Source organism: Cyprinus carpio, chromosome B21 (assembly GCF_018340385.1).
Source record: "Cyprinus carpio isolate SPL01 chromosome B21, ASM1834038v1, whole genome shotgun sequence".
NCBI lineage: Eukaryota > Metazoa > Chordata > Actinopteri > Cypriniformes > Cyprinidae > Cyprinus > Cyprinus carpio.
In genome coordinates this window covers 106,416-130,164 of record NC_056617.1, presented here as the reverse complement: position 1 = coordinate 130,164, position 23,749 = coordinate 106,416, and the positions used below count along the sequence as shown (strand labels likewise).

General features: G+C 35.7%; 1 protein-coding gene across 1 annotated transcript in view; it reads right to left on the bottom strand.

The window, feature by feature from the left end:
• Positions 1-23,749, bottom strand: part of LOC109065251 (AP-3 complex subunit beta-1-like) — a 97,757-nt gene that overhangs the window by 38,253 nt on the left and 35,755 nt on the right. Inside the window, exons 23-26 of the mRNA XM_042747805.1 lie at positions 23,536-23,639; positions 15,352-15,580; positions 12,456-12,523; positions 2,792-2,865 (exon numbers count right to left, since the gene is read on the bottom strand). Of these exons, the coding sequence (XP_042603739.1) occupies positions 2,792-2,865; positions 12,456-12,523; positions 15,352-15,580; positions 23,536-23,639 (475 nt within the window). The remainder of the gene's footprint in view (positions 1-2,791; positions 2,866-12,455; positions 12,524-15,351; positions 15,581-23,535; positions 23,640-23,749) is intronic.

Here is a 23,749-nt window from a genome sequence, read left to right as displayed (position 1 = left end):
ACAAGTTTCACACTGGATGCACCATATTGGTAAAGCCTTATTCTGCTATCTTTTTTCCTCTGAGTACATCAAATCTTGCAGAGAGGGGCTTCTTTAGTCATCAATTGCCAAATGTGGCTGTTCCAAGTATGTGTTTTTGTGTTACGTGCGTGTGTCTGTTTTAAGAGTCCTCTGTAATAATAGATGTTAATGTGAGTGACCAGATGACCAGCTGTCCCTCCTCCAAAATGAAAGGACAAGCTTCTCTACACTTTCCCTGAAAACAATTCCACTCACACAGCTGCTATCTAACTACCAGACAGGGGGCTAGCAAAAGGGACCCTAATACTTAACTAGCGTGCCAGTGAAAGATGCCACACAACCCACATGAAACAGTTATTAAGAATGACGGAGAACCGGGAAGACAGACATCACAAGACTCCCTCAGAAATTTAAAAGTGATGACAAAGGGTGAATAACGCACGCAACAACCCTTTAAGACTCTCAATACACATTTTCATGTTTAAAGGAGGACACAGAATGTTGATGTTGTCCTGCTATATATAGAGTTGGCCAAAAAGTTGTTCTTTAATTTGACAAATTTACAAAGTTCTAAATGTATTAGTTGTTGTTAATCATCTATCAATTAATGCTCAATTACTATTAGTTCAATGAAATTATATAATACAGTGGATTAGATTTTTGCGGTATATTAGATTGTTTTGTTTTTTTGTTTTTTTGTTTAAGATCATTTGTGAATGTAATCGATCTATATCAAGATATCTATATATATCTATTAGTAATTATATCTAATATAATACTATATAGATAAAGTTATATTTTATAATAGATTCATTATATTATTATACATTATATACTTTATAATAAAACATCATGAGTAATATTATTAAAAAAAAATCCAAATTATTATATTTTATTTTATTTACATAATAAAATATGCATCAATTACATCCCTGTTTTTTTCGTAGTGCACTATAATACTTTGGTGCCACAAACAAAAGCAGATATCGTTTGACTAGTTGTTCAGTCAACACACCCACTAACACTGAACATCACACACAACACACACACACAACAAAGCTTCTTATATGTTGTATATACATACTGTGACTTTGCTGGGACTGCTGTGGTTTGGTGGCCTAAAAAAAAAAACCAACAACAGTGCGAATAGCTGTGATTTATTCAGTTTGTGTTTAGTAACAGAGAGGACAGAATGCTTTCTTTTGTGATCTATGAGAAGCACAAGAACAGAGTCTCTGTTTTTCAAGCTCATTTAGAAGGCTCCCTGGATTTAATCGCATCTCTCAGACAGAAGAAGTGCTGACCCCTGCTGACCAAACAGAAGAACTGCACCAATCAAACCAACCACGATACACTACTAAAGAACGGGGTCAATTAGCCTCTACTGCTTGGACCAGCAGGTACCATTAAATACTGAAAGTGCATGACTTTGTGCATGAATAACTAATAATGGTTGGGAGAATGGCCTCTACAAACAAAAAAATAATACTACTAAAAATTTCTCCAAAACTTGCAAATTAGCAACCATATATTGAATCACCTGGTATCAGAGTTGACACATTGAATGGGACAAATTAAGGGAAATACAGCCCTAAAAGAGATTTCATTCTAAGTAACAAAGGACACCAGCTAGGACATGTGGGCCACAGAGAAGAAACTGTATTTATACAGTCTAACACTGCGAAGCCACACTCAGATGAAATGTGTATATTAATATACTGCATGTGTTCTTTCCTTTCCAAGACTACAATCAGCCAGTTAGTTAACCATCTAACTTGGTCTTTACAAAAAGTGGTATGTACCCACAACAACTCACACAGGAGCTCTCAGGTCCAGTTGTTTATAATTGTACAGAGAAAACAGGTGTTCTCAGGGTTTGTAGCGGAAGGATACCGAGCGTTTTTTGTCGTGGGGTTTGTCTGTTAAAAAACAGCCGTGCTGATGATGGGGGGGACATTGCTCTCAGTTTCCCGATTGCGTCCTTCTAAATGAAATATATGCCTTTTCACAGCACCTGCGGGCATTGATTTCACCTCAGCCCCGAGTGTGCTGTGTGTCCTTGTGAGAGATTTTTTAATGCGTCTCAAGGTGCGTTTCATATTTGCTCTATATTTTCTAATTAAATAAGGCTGCATCAGACTGCCCCAAAGTCCATGTAACCAAACGTCACTGTGGTTGTGTGCATATATGAGACAGAGACCACTACGTTTGTCTGTGCGTCAGCAGGTAGGCCTAAGTTGTGTGTGTGTGGTTGTGTCGAGTGTGAAAGTTGTTGGCTGCTACAGTCCGTTACAAAGTTCATAATATTGGCCTATGGTCCTTTCTCTGCAAAATATATCTTTATAAAAATTTGAAGGAATCATACAGTTACCTGTACTGTTAACCAAATGCTTAATTATACCCTAGGAAAACAGTGCAAATTGCCTTTTAGGAATACTAACAAAAGAAAAACATGGGTTCTTTTTGATGACATTTCCAAAAAAGTCGGTTTTGTGTAGATTTCGGTCACTGCTAGGGACACTTTTGTTTTTGTAGCCACTCCGACCCCCAAAATGTCATAGATCAGGACATAAACAGACCAAGTCAAGTTCCTAAAGAGGATTAAAAGCTATTGAAAAAGAAAAAAATTGTGCAAATTAAGTGAAAAACACAAATATCAAATGGTCCAAATATTCTAAGAAACAACTTTTTCGTGTATACCTGTGTATGTTCTCCTGACTGGATGGAATCATACCTAGATTGGCGACAGGACAACCACCTTTCTGTTTACCTGATTGGCTGGAGGAATTCTCTGGCGTCCTGGTAATTGTTGCCGATGACTTCGTTCATGCCCACCAGTTTCGCCTGACCACAGAAATAAATCATTAGCTTGTATTTACACTCTTAACTAATCTAGCCTCTACAGAGGTATTCAGGGGACATCGGTTTAACTTCCTCAATTTTTCACAATGTGTGTTGTGTCTTTCTTCTTATTCATGTAACATTGTTTGGGGAGCTCAAGTGGTATTCAAACTTAGGAGAGCCTTAGGTAAGTTTTTGAGCATATACAGTTTCTGTTGTACTGTTGTACTGTAGATCGCAGCAGGTGCTTGTGTTTATGAACTTGAAAGATGTGAAAGGGATGAAAAATCTTGTAATTGGGGTCTGTAAGATGTTTTTAATGTGTCAAAACGTCTTATAGTGCATCTATTTACATCGAATTCAGTCACATGATTCCTTCAGAAATCATTCGTATATGCCGATGTGCTGCTCTAGAAACATTTATCCACTGTTTTAAAAAAGCTGCGATTAAATTTGGGGAAAATTTGTTGAGATGACAAGAACGTTCAAACGACAGCATTTGTAATTAGACAATTTTGTAACATAAAATGTCCTTAAAACATCAAAGGATGACTGAATTTTCATTTCGAATGACCATCCCTTTTAAAACTAAAACTTAAATCGAGTACTTAAACTAAAGGAAACACTGTTCTGCATAAAGCTTGAACACATGAACGCTGCACTTGATTTGCAGCAAACAAAACGAAGCATGTATAATGGTGCATACTTCATATTTATCATCTGACGAAAGCACAGAACTAAAGATACTCGGGGGTCAAAATAATCTCGCCTTCGGGTAAGAGCATGTGTTATTTATTGTGAGCTGCGCTTTTGGACCACTGACTTGATTAAGACTAAAACGAGCGGAGAAACACTCGCGGGCCGCGCTGACATTAGCCGGAGATGTCGCGGAATAAGCCTCGGCCGAATCCGGTAACAGCACATAAAGCAGCCTCGCCGCTGCGTCCTTAACAAGCTTCCTTTTCCAGGGAAACACGCCTCAGACAATATGGCTTAATCGGCCCAAACTGGACTCAAATGAGTAAAATGCTGTGTTGCACCGGACTGGGCGCTTTTCTTTCTGAAAGGCACAAACCGCCGACCCACTTCAGCTTGGCTTTCAAACGGTGCGAATGTGTGAGAGTGCACAGTGATACGCGGCAAATACACACACACACACACATGCTCTCTCGCTTAGGGGGCAAGGTTTTGAGAGTGCTCATTTAAAGTCTTAAATCTGTCCATTAGGCTCTAATTGTAGAGAAAAATGTGGAGTAAATGAATATAGCGGGCTTATGCTAAAAGCCTTTGCCACAGCAACCAATTAAGCACAATGATGCCTATAAAAAGCTTCTTACTTCCTGTTCCTCGCCTCCAAATAGTGAGGCGGGAAGGCACTCTCTTCGCCATTAAAAATGCGATATGCGACGCTGTCGCCTTCCGAGTGAAGGTATAGCCGCTCTCTAAAAAGACAAGGCAGGAATCCATTGAGCGTAAAATGAAAAATCAAACCCCGCCGCTTTCTTCGAGAGCCGCCTTCTTCATTATTGCGTCGGCCTAATGTTGGGCTGTAAAGCCGGAGTAGTGCATTCGAACGTGGCTAGGTGTGTGTGTGTGTAGTATTTCTAAAGGCATCCAACAAGCCAGATGCACGCTAAAAACTGCTTTTCTTCTTTGGCTTCCATTTATTTGGTTTCCTTTCCCCTGCTTGTGCTTCTTGCTTTTATCAGCTGAAACGGTTTGTTGGATAAAGGAAGTGGGAAACAAATTTGACCAGAAAAGTTAAAGGTGAAGTGTATTTCTGCATCACTAACGCTATATGATAAAGCACAAAATGACTGTTTCCCAAACAGGTTTCCATACCCAGTCTGTCACTGGTCAGAAAAATCGATAACCCTACCCCAAATTGATAAAACTGGTTAAGACATCGGCTGTATGCATCAAAATCAAAAACTTGACTTTTGGAAAGCATAATTTTTTTTAATCTTTTAAATATTTAAATATTTGTAACATTTTAATAAATTATTATTTTTAACAGGTTTCTGTACCCAGTCTGTCATTGGCCAGCCAAACAGATAGTCCACATGGGATTATTCAAAACTACATGCATTCATGCAAGTATTATTTCACTTTAAGTTTATTATTAATTTTATTTAAAGTTTTAATTAGCCGTATTTTCCATTTTAAATTTAGTTAAATTTTTTGATTATTTTTGTTTTCTGTTTTTATTTTTAATTTGTCATTTTTATAATTTTTTACTATATAGTTTATTACATTTTATTCCATTTAAAGTTTTTTTGCAGTTTACTTAGTTAAAATTTATTTTAGTACATTAAATTATTTCAACATTAATTGAATTTCTTTTGTATCAAAATTTGTTTTAGGTGTTAGTTTAGTAAACTACACAACCCTTATTCATACTACAGTATCTAGAACATACTTTAACAGCTGCAAAGCAATTGCATTTATTCAAGAGAAATATCAGGAATTTTCATCAGACTGCCATTGAAATCGAACAGTAAAAAGTATTTTAAGATTGAAAAAATTATAAATTGGATCTGGACAAGGTTATTTTATTAAATAAAATATCATCAATTACATCACTGTTTTTTCGTTAGCACTATAATACTTTGGTGCAATAAAAAGGCAGATTAGTTGACTAGTTGTTCAGTCAACCCACCAACTAACACTGAACACACACACACACACACACACACACACAAAGCTTCTTATATGTGGTATATCCACTACTGTGACTATTTATGACTGCTGTGGTTTGGCTTGCTAAAAAACAACAACAGTGAGAATAGCTGTGATTTATTCAGTTTGTGTTTAGTAACAGAGAGGACAGAATGCTTTCCTTTTGTGATCTAGAGAGAAAGCACAAGAACAAGTCTCATTTTTCAGAAGCTCATTTAGAAGGCTCCCCTGGTTTCTCGCATTCTCAGCGGGCAGTGGTACTTACTTAAACGAAGAACTGCACCCACAAACACCCGATCCACTAAAGAACTGGGTCAATTAGCTCTACTGGACAGTATGGAGGTACCATTAAATACTGAAAGTGCATGACTTTGTGCATGAATAACCTTAATAATGGTTTGGAGAAGGCCTCTACAACAAAAATAATACTACTAAGAAATTTCTGCTTGGAAATAGAGCTATATATTGAATCAGCTGGTATCAGAGTTGCACATAGATGGGACAATGAAGGGAAATACAGCCCTAAAAAGAGATTTCTAAGTAAAAAGGACACCAGCTGGACTGTGGGGACACAGAGAAACTGTAGTTTACAGTCTAACACTGGAGAAACCACTCTTAGGAAATGTGTATCTAATTGTACGGATCGTGTTAGTTCCTGTTCAAAGACTACAACAGCCAAAGAAAGTTCACATCTAAATGGTCTGACAAAAAGTGGTATTTACCACAACAACTCACACAAGGACATCTCAGTCATTTGTTTATAAGTGTACAAGTGTCTCAGGGTTTTGTAGAGAGGAAGGATAAAAGGAGAGTTTTTTCTGGGGTGTCTGTTAAAAAACAGCCGTGTGATTGATGACATGCTCTCATTTCTGTCTGATTGCGGTATTCCAAATGAAATATAGGCCTTTTCCACAGACCTGCGGGGCATTGATTTCCACTCAGCCCGAGTGTGTGCTGTGTGTCCTTGTGAGGAAGATTTTAATGCTTCTCAAGGTGCTTTCATATTTGCTCATACATTTTATAATTAAATTAGCCTGCATCAGACTGCTCCCCAAAGTCCAGACCAAACGTCCACTGTGTTTGTGTGCATATATGAGATACAGAGACAAAATAACGTTTGTCTGTGTGTCAGCAGGTAGGCTAAGTGCCTTTATTTATATATCCCATTTAAAAAAACTTTACAGCAACAATCATAAAAAAAGTCAGAAGATGTCCTATGGTAATTTCTCTGCAAAATATATCTTTATAAAAATTTGGAAGGATTCATACAATTTACATGTACTGTATACCAATCTACCTAATTATACCCTAGAAAACAGTGCCAAATACATTTTAGGAATATATAACAAAAAGAAAAACATTGGTCTTTTTGATGACATTCCAAAAAGTAGGTTTTGTTAATTTTAGTCAATCTTCTAGGGACACACTTTGTTTTTTTTTTATAGCAACGCCGACCCCCAAAATGTACTAGATAAGACTTAAACAGACCAATTCAAGTTCCTACAAGAGGATAAAGCTATTTGCAAAGAAAAAAAATTGTCCAAATTAAGTGGAAAAATACAAAATACTAAATGTCCAAATTATTTCTAAGAAACAACTTTTTCTTTTACCTGTGTATCTACTCCTGACTGGAATGGAATCACACCTAGATTGGCTGACAGACACCACCTTTCTGTTTTACTGATTGGCTGGGAGACATGCTTCTCTGGCGATCATGGTAATTATTTGCCCGATGGCTTCTTTCATGCCCACCAGTTTACCTGAACACAGAAAATTAGCAGTAGCGTTACACTCTTAATAATCTTAGCCTCGACAGAGGTATTCAGGAAACAGTTATAATATCAGCAATTTGCTGAATGTTGTGTTTGTCTCTTATTATTATTTCATGTAAATTGTTTGGGGAGCTCAAAGTTGGCTTCAAACACAGGAGGGGCCTTAGGTGATTTTTGAGCATATACAGTTTTTCTGTTGTAACGTATATAGCAGCAGGTAACTTGTTTATGAACTTGAAAGATGACACATGAAAAATCTTGAAGTGTGGGGTCTGTAAGATTTTTTAATGTTTTCAAAGAATCTTATAGTGCATATTATATTTACAGAATTCAGTCCAAATAATTCCTTCAAGAATCATTCTTATATGCCGATTTGCTGCTCTAGAAACATGATCAATTGTTTAAAAAAGCTGCTCAATATTTTGGGGAAAGAAAATATTGTTGAAGATGAAAAAGAAAGTTCAAAAGAACAGCATTATGGAAATAGAACATATTTTTGTAACATAAATGTCCTTAAAACATCATAAGGATGACTGAATTTTCATTTCTTGAATGAACTAATCCCTTTTAAAACCTTAAAACTTAACTCCCGATGTGTACTTAAACTAAAGGAAGCACTGTTTTCCATAAAGCTTGAACATGAGCAGCATTACCTCTGATTTGTAGCAAAACCAACTCTAAGCATGGTATATCACGTGTGCATACTTTCATATTTATCATCTGGCGAGCACAGAGCGAAAGATACTGAGGTCAAAAAAAAAAACAATCGGCTCAGCCTTCGTAAGAGCATGTGTTATTTATTTGTGAGCTGCGGTTGGACCACTAGACTTGATTAAGACTAAAAGCTAGCGAGGAGAAAACACTGCGGCCGTGCTGGACATTAGCGGAGATGTCGTGAATAAACCTCTCGTCGAGCGGTAACAAGCACATAAAAGCAGCTCGCCGCTGCTCCGTAACAAGCTTCTTCAGGAAACCGCAGCTCAGACAATATGAAGCGAAAATGTCGTCCAAACTGGACTAAATAATGAAAATGTTGTGTTACACGGGACTGGGTGCTTTTCTTTCTGAAGGCACACACCCCGCGACCCACTCAGCTTGCTTTCAACGGTGCGAATGTGAGAGTGCACAGTGATACGTGCAATACACACACACACACTCTCTCGGAGCTCTTCGTTTTAGGGGCAAAGGTTTTGAAGGTGGCTCATTTAAGTCCTTAATCTGTCCATGCTCATTTGTAGAGTGAAATGTGGAGTAAATGAATATAGCGTGGCCTTGATGCTAAAGCCTTGCCAAAGCAACAATTAAGAAAGATTATTGCCTATAAAAAGCGCCTTACTTCCTGTTCCTCTTCTGTAAATAGTAGGCGGAAGCACTCTCTTCGCTCATTAAAATGTGCGCGTACGCGTTGTCGTCTTGAGTGAAGGTATAGCTGTCTCTAAAAAGACAAGGCAGGAATCCATTGAGCGTAATGAAAAATCAAAACCCGCCGTTTCTTTTCGGAGAGCCGTCTGCTTCATTATGTCGGCCTAATGTTGGCCTGGTAAAGCGGAGAAAGGTATTTCGAACGGCGCCAGGTGTGTGTGTGTGTGTATTCCCGAAAAGGCATCCGAACAAGCCAGATGCACGCTAAACACAACTTTTCTCTTCTTGGCTTCCATTTATTTGGTTTTCCCGGCTTGTGTTTTGCTTTTTATCGCTGAAACGGTTTTGTTGATAAAGGAAGTGGGAACAAATTTTGACCAGGAAAAGTTTAAAGTGAAGTGTGTATTTCTGCATCCTAACGTTACATGATAAAGCACAAATGACTGTTTCACAAACAGGTTTCCATACCCAGTCTGTCACTGGGTCAGAAAAATCGAATAACCCTACCCCAAATTGATAAAACTGGTTAAGACATCGGCTGTATGCATCAAAATCAAAAACTTGACTTTTTTGGAACAGCATAATTTTTTTAATCTTTTAAATATTTAAATATTTGTAGTACATTTTAATAAGTAATTATTTTTAAATAGGTTTCCTGTACCAGTCTGTCATTGGCCAGCCAAACAGATAGTCCACATGGGATATTTCCATTCAAACTACATGAGCATCATGCAAGTATTATTTAGTATCACCTGAGATGATATTATAGTTTTTATTTTTATATTTTGAACTACTTTTTAATTTGATATTTGCCATTTTCACTTTAAATTTTAAGTTGTTTTAGTAATTTTGTTGTATACTTTTGTCATTTTTTATAATTTTTCTAATTATATAGTTTTATACATTTTATTCCATTTAAGGTTTTTTTTTGCAGTTTACTTAGTTAAAAATTTATTTAGTACATTAAATTTATTCAAACATTAATTGAATTTCTTGTATCAAAAATTTGGGTTTATGGTGTTAGTTTTAGTAAACTATAATAACCCTTATTCATACTACATGTATCTAGACATACTTTAACAGCTGCAAAGTAATTACTTATTCAAGAGAATTTTTTTATCGAGGAATTTTCAATTTCAGACTGGCCATTGAAATCGAACAGTAAAAAAGTATTTAGATTGAAAAAATTATAAATTGGGATCTGGACAAGGTAAAAAGCTAAAGAGAGGCAGATTTAAAAAAAAAGTGTTTCATATCAATCAGTTTCTCGCAAATAGTGCTTATAAACACTTAGGACCCCCGGGGTCCTGCGGAGAACAGGTCAGACACGTCAGTTCTAGTTCTCCGTGGACAACTTGTGTCGGTTGGACATGTGAAGTATACTATGTGTGCCAGATTGTGCCTGTCGGGAGCTTCAGTAAACTGATTCGGTAAATCTTTTTTTTTTTTCTGTAACAGTTCACAACTTGGACACTTGTCAGTGCACTGCTTACATTTCATAAAAAAAATAGGTATCAAGTCTTTCTTTTGTGTTCATCTAGCGATTTTGAGGTGAAAACCATGTTGATTCAGTTTAGTGGGAAAAAACTACTTTCAGAGCATTAGACTTAAAATGGCTTTTCATTTATAAAATCCTGTGTACAATGCCCTTGAGGTTTTTGAGATGGGTGTGTACTGTAGATGTTATCTGAAGAGGAGATACAGCTGTATATTTGTGAAGATGCTTAATTGTTATTTCTTTGGGTTTACAGCATCAGTGTTGTGTGTGGAAAGTGCTAAATAGGTGTGTTTGTATTACTCTGCTCTTTGTGAAGTCTGCTTCAACTCATGGTGATGGGCAGACAGCAGCTCTCCTACCGCAGGTGGATGGACACGCTGAATTCATCTTCTTTAGTACTGAAAGAAAAGAGAACAGCACCATAAGGTCACCACACACTTGTCCATATTTTTCTGTGTTTCCCTTCTAAATATTCACTACTCGTCAAAAGTTTTATCGCTTGGTACGAGAGTTTAGGAAAAAAGTAATACTTTTATTAAGCAAGGATGCATAAAATTGATCAAAAGTGACCAAAAACACTTCAACACTGTTGAAGTAAATTTCATTTACTTTTGAACTTTCTTTTATCAAAGAATCCTTAATTACCATGTTTTCTCACAAAAATACGAAGCAGCAATCATTCAGCATATTAGAATGATTTCTGAAGGATCATGTGACACTGAAGACTGGAGTAATGATGCTGAAAATTCAGCTTTGTATAACAAAAATAAAATACATTTTAAAATATATTAAAAAAGAAAACATTTATTTTAAACTGCAATAATATTTCACAATTTGTAATCAAATATAATTTTTAATCAAATAAATGCAAACGTAAGAGACTTCTAAACACATTTAAAAATCTAGCCCCAAATTTTTGAACAGCAGTATGTATATGGTATTTAACACAATATAAATATTACAGTATATAAAATTGTATTTTATGGACGTTTCATATCTACTTAAGGAGTGCCTTCTTCAGCTCAGTAACGTGATATATTTTTACATTTCTGAGTGAGAAAAAAGTCCTGGAATATGTACAAAGAATGTAAACAGGATCAATTCTGATGTCATGTGAACTAACAAACTGATGTGATAAAGCCGTAAAACATTTCAGGGGAGTTGTAACAGTGTTTCACAGTTCTTAAACAAGAAAGAAAGCGGGAGAGAGAAGGATGAAAGTCATTTCTATTTTCGTATTCGTATTGATCAGCATCATCACTGTATGTGGCCTGCCAATCAGGAAAAAGACTACTGTCAGGGTACTCCGACCAAAGGACTGAAATCTGACCAGTTAATGTATTTCCTATCATTGCTGAGAAATAGGAAGCCAATAAAGAGTGAATCCAGGAGCGGGAGAACAGGGCCACCATGGAGATCAGGTGATGAGGGGAAACGGGCTTGAAAAAGATTCAGAGACCAAATAAGGGGGCTAGGGATCAACGTGCAGAGTAAATCCAGGTATTACTGTCTAATACGGCATAATCTCTTGACGTAGCTGCGATGGAGAGGGGCCGAATCCCTCCTTAAACTGACTCCATGAGCTCGGCTTTGGTCCAGGGCCACAGACACGCGTGCAGGCCTGACCTGCGCCCACTCGTCTCCATGTCATTGAACTCACATTGGCTCCATTAGCACACATAATCTACCGGTCGCCCGCTCACTCCCTCTCTTCAGCTCGGCTGTTTATGGTGATGTTATTCACGCCTGGCTATTTCACTGTATCGATCACAAAAGCCTCCGGTGTAATCGAAAAAAGAAAAAACAATTACAAGCTTTGTGGAGAAGTGTAATCACTCTAAATTAGATTATTAAAAAAATGTAATGCATATTATTACCATTCACAAGATTCGGTAATAATATATTTTTTAAAAACGTATTGAAAGGGGGAACAATTAATTTTGTCTTATTTCGACCCTGTGTAAGGATAATGAACAATAGTAATTTAATCTGTATAATGACATGCTAGCGCCATCATAACGTGCACACATTGTGAGTGTGTATTCATGTTTTTGCTGAACGTAGTTTTTTGAGGAAAGCAAACACCATCGTGCCTCGTTCTCAGATGTGTCAAAGTGGCCTGATCTAAGGGTTTTAGTGCTACTGAAGCGTAATGACTCGAGGTAGGGATGGAAATTGCTAGGGATTTAAAGATTCTGGCTCCTCTTAACAATGCTGTATATGATATGTAGTGAAGTGTTACCACAGCTGGAATTTCTTTTTTTTGTTTTGTTTTTTTTTGCAGCTTGTGTGGAGTCATTGAAGTCAACACCCATGGACACTGTTACTGACGCCTGCGGCTCCAAACGCTCTGAAGACAGAGAGAAAGATCTGTCAGCACGCTGTCTGAACAATCAAAACCATAAGATCAGTCTAATTCGGCAGAGAAAAATACAAAAATCAAAGCAAGGAAGGAAAGAAAGAAGAATGGACAGGAAGTATGAAGGATAAACCTAAAGGAAGATAAAGGAGGTGGATAGATGGAATTAAAAAAACAAAACAAAGCAGGACAGAAGGGCAAAAAAAAACAAAGGAAGAAAAAGGAAACACAGAAAAGGCCAGGAAAGCAAGGTTGGAAGGATGGAAAAAACTTAAGGAAGAAGGAAGTAAAAATGGAAAGTAAATGAGGGGGAAAGCAAGGTTGGAAGGATGGAAGTAAGAAAACAGAAGGAATGAAGAAAAAAAGCTAGGATGGATAGAAAGAATGAAGGATACGCAAAAGGAAGTAAAGACAGAAGGATGGAAGAAAGGAAGGATGGAATGAAGAAAAAAACAAAAGAAAGGAAGGGCAAAAAAGAAAGAAAGAAAGGAGGAAATATGAAAAAAGTGAGGAAGAATGAGAAGAAGGAAGGAAGAAAAGAAAAGGAATGAACTGAGGGAAAAAATGAAAGGAAGAAGGAAGGAAGAATGGAAGGAAGTGAATACGGGGAAGCAAGGTCAGAAGGACGGGAGTAAGAAAATAGAAGGAATGAAGGAAAGAAAAAAGCAAGGATGGATAGGAAGAATGAAGGATGAACTAAAGGAAGTAAAGAAAGAACGAAGGAAGGATAGATGGAGGGAAGAAGAACAAAGGAAGGAAAGAAGGGAGAAGATGGAAAAAAGAGGAAGGACGAATGGAAGAAAGAAGAGAGAAAAGGATGAAATGGAGGAAAAAACGTAATGAAGAAGGAAGGATGGATGGAAGGAAGTAAAGAAGGGAAAGGAAAATCAGAAGGACGGAGGTAAAATAAAGACAGAAAGAATTAAGGAAAGAAAGGACAATGAACAAACAGAAAAAAAGGAAGACAGTATGGAAGGCTGGAAGAAAAAGAAAAAAACAGAAAGAAAGGAAGAAGGAAAGGCAAACTGAAGGAAGTAAGGAAGGAAAGAAACAAAAAAAGGATGGAAGGCCAGAAGAAAGAAATTAAAGAAGGAAGACAGTGAAGAAAGCCAGGAGAATGGAAGGAAGAAATAATGAAACAAGGGAGGGAAAGAAGAAAAGACAGAGGGAAGGAAAAATGTAAAAAAAAAAAAAAAAAAAAAAAAAAAAAAAAAAAAAAAAAAAAAAGAGTAGAAAGAAAGGCCAAAAGGAAGATTGTAAAGAAGGTCAGAAGAAGGTAAGGAAAACCAGAAGGATGGAAGGAAGAAATAACAGAATAAAGGAAGTAACTAAGCAAGAAAAAACAGAAGGAAGGAAGGAAAAAAGGGAGAAAGGAAGAATAAAAAGGAAGAATGAAAGGAAGAAAGGACAGAAGGAAGGATGGAAGGAAAAAGACAGGAGTGAAATCGTTGGTGTAGAGTTGAACTGTGAAAGTGCAGCACAATATAAAGAAGCTTGATCTGTTCTTGATCCCTCCCAGCCATGAAATTCATCTTTGAGATGCTTTAACACCACGAGCATGGTTCAATTTAATGTTATAAACCCAAACCTGTCCTGTGAATGACTAAAACTGCTTTGTGACAGAGAACGAGAGAAACAGACTGAGAGAAAACAGGGAATGTGAGTGTGTGTTTGTGTTGTGCACCACTGTGAGCCGTGTGTCTGATGAGAGGACCTCTGCTAATCGATACACCGGCTGAAATCATATCAGCTGCATTAATACAGGCTGAAGGAGGCAGAATGTGAAAGTGTGTGTGTGCTGGACAGTCTGATTAATAACTAATATTTATCAATGACTAATTTGACTGTTAATAGTTAATAAACACATACAAAATAAATGGGTTGCCTTCTTGAATTCTACAAAATTTAGAAGGTCTTTGATTAAGATGAACTGATAAAAATTTAAATGACAATCAGAGAAAGAAAGATTCAACTAAAGGTTGAAAACAGGACCACAAAATCCCTGACTGGAAGAGAGAGAAAACGTAAAGACAAAATATGAGCCAATGTAAAAATAAATAAATACCTTAATAAAAAACATTATTAAATAAATAAAAGTATTATCAAAGCACAAAATAATAATAATAAAAAATGCCTGTAAAAGAGATGTAATTAAAATAAATAAAAAATAAAAACTCAACATTAAAAACAACAATAAATAAAGTAAAAAAAAAAAAAAAAAATACCACTATTAAAATAAATACTAATTGTAAAAAAAAAAAAAAAAAAAAACTTAAATACTGTAAAAAAAAAAAAAATTAAAATAATTAACACTCAGTGTAAAAAAATCAACTATAATTCAAATAAATACTCAATGAAAAAAAACTACTATAATTACTAAAATTGTATGAATGAATGAACAAATACATAAATAAATACCCTAAGTAAAATAATGTAAATAAACAAACACCTAACGTAAAAAAACAAAACAAACTATAATTAAAATATAAATATAAATAAATAATAATATGAATGCCCAATGCACAAAACAATAAGTATACCCAACATAAAAAGAGCAACTATGATTAAAATAAATAAATAAATAAATAAATAAATAAATATGAAAGTAAATAAGCAGTAGCTGCCGAATTGGTGTTGATATTGATAAAGCTAACTGTTCATGTTGTACTGTGCTGATGTTTGTGCCAATTTCAGAATGATTTGTACTTGAAAATCAAGCAAGAGCACGGCAATCCTATTACCCAAGTTCCACAAACACACACACCCAAACATTCAAAACTATCCATTTAAAACTCCATTTATTCACGTGTGAAGCTCACCGATAGCATTAAAGCGGTGGATGTTTTGTCCAGTGGAACTCTTCTCAGAGATGTGGATGTTCTCCAGGGCTTGGTCACTACTGTTGCTTAGCGTCAGCTGCAGGGATACCATGCTGTTGCCATAGATACAGGGCTGCCGGGTGAAGCGGTACTGGGCGGACAAACCTTTACCCGTCATCCTGTGGAGCAGCTCACGGGAGGTTTCCGGCACAAACACGGGAGAACTCGCCTGCAGGGAGACACGTACATCCCAAGAAATGGTGTCAAACTGACAAACAAGAAATACATAAAGACAGAGAAGAGAACACCTGCAGCTGGCAACAAACTGATTAGAAAAGGAAAGAACAATATGCATCAAAAAGAATTTGGTCCTTATGATCAGCAACAGTGCCTTCTGGATAATTTGTGTCGGTAAATAAGTAATATTCAAGACTATAGTTGGGTTGCATTATTCCTGAACGTGTTTGGTCTGATTATTTTTTTTGTCTGACCAATGGAAAATGAGAGGAAACCTGTATGGAAACAGTAATTATTTTGGCAATTAATCAACACTATTTATTTTTCTGTCTGACCCACGGAAAATTATTTTGCCAATGAATTAAAACTTTAAGACCTAAAACATGTAAAATGTCAATATTCACATAAAACATAAAAAAATACCTATTTGCAAACAGACAGACATGAAAGTGAAAAGAAGAAGGCAGTACTTAAAGAGCCACCATCAACCCATTTCCTCCTCTTAATAAAGCCACCTTTTAACTTTTTACGTTAATGCAAAATCTCTGAGACACAGATGAAGATGATAGAGAAGCATAAGGCTATTTTCATTATAAACATATTAGCGAAACATTTGGGAAACCTTAGCAAAATGCCTATTTAATGTTAGAGTAATGCTAGGATGCTCTTAATGCTGTCTTAGGTCATTTATAAGATAAGCAGTGTGGAAACAGAGCTAGATTTTTTTTCTGAAAAAAAATAAAATAAAAAATAGTGGTTCGACAACGCATCTGTGCTAAAGTTACCATAACAATGCTAATGTCAGTGCATTGTGGTTGCAAAGCTGTTCTGAATGGTTGCTAGGTGGTTACACAAACAATGTGGGAGGAATTGTGCCAACATTAAATACTTAGGGTCAGGGGTTTGCATTAAGTGTTTTCTTCTTTAAGCTAAAATGCAACTCCATAACATCATGAACTCATTAACACAGTTATATAAATGCTTATTACTTACTTGTTTATCATGTCTAACCAATTCCAGGAACTGTTTCCAAGACTATCATAAGTCTGTTTTCAAGACTGTCACAAAACTTCTAGATAATGTTACCTTAGTGAAATTTAAAATTCTATTAAAAATCTCCAAACTTTTGAACAGTAGTGTATAATACTGACCATCATATCAGCTCTCAGCCACAACAAAAATAATCTGCAATCGTATCAGGAAAAAAAGGGGCATCCCTGATTCACTCGTTTGCTTCAAGAAAATCACTGTAAAGGCCCAAAGAAAAGAAAGGCCAAGCGTCATGCCTGAATTGTGTCCTGTGACACCGGCTGCCATCAATATGACGAGTGTGGAAAGACCACTGACATCTCAATGCATTACTCCTGACTCTCTGGATTCTCTCTAGCTCGTGTGACAGCAGAACTGATCGGCGGCTGATGGCAGTTTTCTGGCTCTACACTGCACTCCTGAACACCTGGACAGGGATGACATTTCTGCATGCAACTTATTTGTTGGCCATGGCACGGTCTTCTACACAAGCAATCCCTCCGAGCCATCTGCAACCCAACACTGGAGTATTTTCCTAGAGTAATGAGAGGTGTTATAAAAGCTAAAAATAGAAATAAACTGAACATGTGCAAAGAAAAATGGCATCCTTTCATATTCTGAAGTACCTCAAGGCTCTGTTTGCGGACCGGTAATTTTTTCACTGCTCAGTTCTGAATGCTTTAACATTTTTAATGTTAGAGCATTAAAAATGTAATGAACACATTGTTTTGATTTTGCAGAAAATAAATCTGCAGAATTCTAGGAAATGGGTTTAAATACAGTATGGTAAAAAACTGTTAAATGTAGCTGAAAATAATTCATATCAACAGCTAAAGCAGTATCAAATTTTGTAATATAACTGATACTTTTATTATTAAACATTAAAAATCTAAAATATATTATTTTCTACCAATTACATTAAATTGATTACTACATTATTAATATTAAATATTATTAAATATAACTAAATATTAAATTATTCATATAACCATAATACATTATTTTAATATTAATATTATAAATAAATTATATTCTATTTTGATAAATGATATTACAATACTAAATAATATGAAATAATATAATTATTAAATCTAGATAATTAACATTAAATTATAAATACAATGTTATAACAATTTAATATAATGTTAATAATATTATGAAATGTTCATTTTGATCGGTGATATTAAATTATGACCATTAAATTTATTTTGGTACTACAATTATTAATATTATATTATTTCTCGAAATATTTAATAAAAACAAACAAGTGTGTGGAAAATGTAAGAAAAAAAAGATTAAATATTAATTTAAAAATATTTTATTAATTTAATCATAACACATTTTATATATAGTATTAACATTATAAAACATTTTGATAAATTGTATTCATATTAAATAAAATTAAATACAGATAAATAATATTACATTATTAATACAATCATAATACATTTAACATTATATTCATTTTAATAGAAAATACTAAATTTTGATAAATGTTTTATAAATTAAATTAATTAATTAATTAAACATTAAATTAACAAATTATTTTGATACATTTTAACATTAATAATATCAAATTAAGTATCAAATATAACATTATTTATAAAAATAATGTGTTTATATAAAAATCACAAACAGGTGGGGTACATGTAGAAAAAAGTGAATGGTGGCCGTTCAAATTCTGCGGAAATTTGCAGAGCTTCTGTACAGGCCTGCACATCACCTACATTCACCATGACGGATGGCGCAACCGAAACTAGACAAACCAAAATAAAATTGGTTTGAAAACCTGACAGTATGAATGAGTTGGTTTATCTGAAACAGCAGCGTTATACGAACACAGCAGTTATGTGCAGCTGAAAACACCTTTAGATGCATCATATCCTTTTGTAAGCTTCCTACAAGAACACACATATACACAAACACACCATGAATTTATAGCCATGCTTTTGGAGGTGTCAAGCTGGTCTGTGTTGATAAAAGTGGCCGTAATGTTTACACTGTCAGATTTACCACACAGAGACGCACAAGTTGTGTCCACCGTTTCATGATAACCGCTCCTGTCAGTGTCCTCAAGGACTGGACAAGCCAATATACAACACATCGCTTATGATCACCAATATAACACACACACTTTGCGTCCTATAAAGTGGTCAACTCCACAGGGCGGTGGAAGAGTAAATAACCGAAAAGAAAAGAGTAACCTTGACCGCAGCGTCCCGCACACATGCTCGGACACGTCTCCCGTGTGAAGGGGAGCTTGATTGAGGGGCTCTATTATAGATGAGCTTAAAGGAAACCTCAGTGATGGATGACAACTCGCTCTAGTCACCTTCACATATCCCAGCATCCTCTCTGTCCACCTGGCGCCCAATTCTGCTGACAGATGCAAAACACATCCACTGGCCGGGATAAAGAGGAAGAGAGAGAAAGAAACCAGAGGAGGGAAAAGAAGGATAAACGGAGGACGGAGGGACATAAAGCAGAGAGAATTAAAAATCTATTTTCTATTGCTGTTTGAAATCTAATTCATTTGTTTATGAGACTGTCTGTAAGAGAAAAATGTCATTTGGCGAGGTGTGTGCACGCATTGATCCTGTCAGATGTTAAAAGTCACCGTGATTAATATTGAAGGCTGTGAAATAAATGTAAAAAAATAGGAGTTCGTTTCTTTGGCGTAGTGAAATATATAATGTACAAAAAAGCAAACGTCTAACGTTGTGTTTTGTGGCATTTTTTAGGGTTATGGATCAGTCAGAAGAACTAAAATTGAAATTCTTGTATAAAACCTCAGATACTTTTTACTCAAAGTATCTATTGCGTGTATTTATATTGCTGGATGTGCTTAACATCCATTTGGGAATGCAACGTGTGCCAGGTTCATTTTCACATTAGCATAATTTTATTTTACATTTTTGTGAACAGATGATTACAGAATTTCACCAGAATTGTAAAGAAAAACGAAATAAATTGCTGTCAACTAAACATAGAAATGTAAAGCTTGAGGTTATAACTCTTGAGTGAAGAAAATTAATACATACTGTAATTTTACTACTGTAAACAAAAATTAAGATAAATTATTTGGTTTATGTTACAGTGCAGATGTATTACAATAATTATGTATACAATAATGCATAATTAAAAATTTATCAAATAATGTATTACAATATTACAATTATTATTATTGTTAATTGTGAAACACTATCACAACTGATTTTGTATGATGTTAGCAGTTTTATTAATATTTTGAACTTTGAAATTTGAGGTATTTTGAAATTTGAGATATTTTTTATATTTTCAGTTTACATTTTAATTCCAGTAAAATTTGTATTCATTTTTGTCATTTTAATTATTATTTTATTTATTTTTTTATTTTAATATTAAGTATATTATATTAATTAATTACATTATTAATATTAATTTAATATTACTGTTTATTTTATTAATTTTTTATCTCAGTTTTAGGTTCAGTTATATTTATTCTTTTATAAATATTTTATTTTACTTCACTTAATGTTTATTTTATTTCAAGAAACCAAAGGGAATTTTTATGTTTATAATTTTAGTTAACCATAATAACCCTTATTTGTGTCCACTTTAAAGTCTAGGTCAACTTCAATGCACAAAGAGATTTTATTGGTCACTGCAAAGGGGTTGATGCTCTTAATTTTACTCCCAAAGTTCACCATATTGATACATTTAACTTGAAAATACATTAAAAAAAAAAATCATACTCCTGGACCCCCCAATGTTCACCCACCCATAGTCTCACAAAATCCTGTGGGAAACACTGATACTTGCACACAATCAAATCAAAAGTGTCTTATAGTGCTCAAAAAGCCACGCTAAACGTGTCCAGTGTAAAGCACATGTGATTGACAGCGCGACTCGCCGTCTCCATGTGCGTTTCTATCTTGCTGCTGAGTCATAATGAGGACGGCACTGAGCGTGCTCCGAGAAGAACGGGGTCACCGTGGCAACGCCGGCCGGCTGATGGGCACCAAATGAACAAATTATGACGCGGACCCCGGATTGTGATGGGGTCAAACACCCCCCACCCCGTGCTCAGTCCGCGCTCACCCTCGTTCGCCCCCCGCTCGCCCTACAATGACAGTTCAATTTCCCTCCGACGCCCTGCGTTCGGCCCCCATTCGCCCCACGCTAATTATGAATGAAAAGTTATCAGCCGGCTCCCCGGCGCACGCTTAAACAGTATTTCAGAGCAGATCCACACGTCAAAATGTTATTAGAAACGGGAGGAGCCGAGGCAGATAGTTCGCACGCTGACCCCGGATCGGCTAAATACCGCCACTAACCGTCCCAGAATGCATCAGAGTGTCTCTCTATTTCACACACCGTTATTTCATCTGTACCTGCGCCGGCCAAAGTCACACACACATACTCGCAGCCGCGTCGTATGAATATATTTTCATACATCTGCATGCACGCGGCTAAGAAAGACCAGCTGTGTGACGTGACACGCCATAATGAATGCATGTATGTGCGAGCGAGAGAGATGAGGTTTATCCACCGTGACTAAGATTATAGCGGCCTGTAATGTATTTATGCATAGCATTGACTTTAAATAAGCCCTTTCTCTTTCTCTCAATCTCACCCTTTATTTCAGCTCTGATTAGCCTTCCCGCCGAGGCTCGTGGGTAGTATTCTAATGACCTGTGCCTAACAGCTTCTAGCTGCGCAGCGGCCCGGGCCTGACGAGCCTGTCAATCAAAGCGGCGGCGCTGACACCCGCCGGTACAGGTCACAGGGGCAACCCTGCAGTGATGGACAGGAGGAGAATAGGAATTCTGACAGATGGAGGTTGAAACCTATGGGAAGTTTAAAAGTTTTCTTCGACTCTGGGATCTCAAGGATTGTGTGTTATCAGCAATCATAGTTTAACCACAGCGCTGTCAGGAAGATGTCTGGAGTTTAATAGCATGCTCGTATACTCAAAGTAATAAATCAGTATGACCTTTGCATGCTTTTTGGTGCAATTTGACGTTTTATAAAAAAAATTAAATAAAAAAAAAGTATTTTCTAATAATATTAGAATATTAAAACAATTTGATTAGTTCTCAGCAGTACATATTACGTTTTGATATATTTACAGTAGGAAATTTACCAAATATCCTTATGGAACATGAACTTTACTTAATATCCTAATGATTTTTGGCATAAAAAAAATGATAATTTTGACCCATACAATGTATTTTTGACTATTGCTACAAATATACCCCAGCGACTTAAGACCAGGGTCACACATGTTTCAATGAAAACGTATTTTTCACAATACTGTGTGTAATCAATAAGACTTTATTAGCCCTGCTTTACAATCATTACTGAGCAAATACACAAATCACTAAATAACTCCATTTGTTTGCTTTTCTTTAAAAGAAAAATGGCAGATAAAACTCAAAATTATTTCCAGGCAAAGTAATAATAATAATAATAATATCAAATCAATTTTAAGCTCTTTAAGGACAAACTGCCAATTGACAAGTCGGTTTTGTTAATCTGATAATAGCCAGTTCTTGAAATCTCAGTCTAAATGTTTTGAACCAGTTTAGTGCTAGTTTACACAATAATTCCTTCAGGTCTACTAATATGATCATTAGACGAGGGACTAGTTTAATTAAACCTAAAAAAATGAATAATTTATAAATAAATAATAATAATAATAAATAGACAGTGCACTACCTTTTAAGTTTTTTTTTTTTTAAAGAAACAAATAAAAACTTTATTCAGCAAGGATGCATTAAACTGATCAAAACTGACAGTAAAAATTAAATTACAAAAGGTTTCTATTTCAAATAAATGCTGTTCTTTTCGATTCATCAAAGAACTCTGGGAAAAAAATGCATAGTTTTTTACAAAAATATTAAGCAGCACAACTGGTTTCAACACTGAAAATACTAATAAATGTTTCTTTGTCAGCAGATTAGAATGGTTTCTGAAGGATCATGTGACACTGAAGACTGGAGTAATGTAGCTTTGCACTACAGAAACAAATTACATTTTAAAATATATTCAAATAAAAACCTCATTTTAAATTGTTATAATATTTTGACAATATTACTGCTTTTTACTGTATTTTTGATCAAATAAATGCAGCCTTTGTGAGCATAAATATATAACAAAAATATTTCCATCCTCAAGTGTTTGAATGGTAGTGCTGCTAGCTCTAATGTGTCTATATTGTATATTAACTTGAGCTTGCGTTTACTATGCAAAAATATCTTTATCGATCCAATGTCTTCACAAAAATATGCTAAAAACACCACAAAATATTACAAACAATAAAATCAAGGTCCGGATCCCACTAAGAATCTTTAGGTTGAAATATGATGGCAGTGCAGGTCTATAAACACGCGTATAGTGTGTGTGTTATTGTCGGGGGGTGTCTGTGGGCCGCTGGGATATTACAGTTCATGTGTCAATCCTAAAAGAGAAAGACACACATAGTATTTGAGAAGAAATGACCACACATGCTTCATTCATCTCTTACTGACATCTCTCCCTCCCTCCCTCTCGCTCTCTTGACATCCCTCTCTCCCTGACACAGGACTCTCACGGGAGAGGAAGGAGCCGTCATACTGCAAAAGGTCAACAATCACATACGCTGACAACACACACACACACATAGGAGGAGAAGAAAGAGGGAAGGCAATGAAAAACCGATCTATAATACAGCAGAACAAAAAGAAATAGAACATAGAAGACATCTAGATGGACACAAACAAAAAACTGGATGGCAAATGAAAAAAAGCAAGTGGTATAATGTACAGTCAGCCGGTCATTAATGCAAAATAAACCCAAACAGGATGAATATAGAGTACAAGTCATTTTATGCAAACAAATCAACTCCAAGTATTCAAGAGAGACTTATTAAACATCAACACAAAGTCAGACACACACCTGTAAGGCCGATGCAGTGGGTGAGATCGAGAGCCCTTGCAGGTCAGACAGCAGACTAGGAGACAGGATGGAGCTCTTGGGTGTGGTGACCGCCGCGGGCGAGACTGTCAAACAAAACAATAACAACAGCATTAAAACCAATATACGCATCAATACATTAACTGGTCCTGTTCCAAAAGAGAGTGAGCTTCCTAACTAAACAGCATATTGAGGT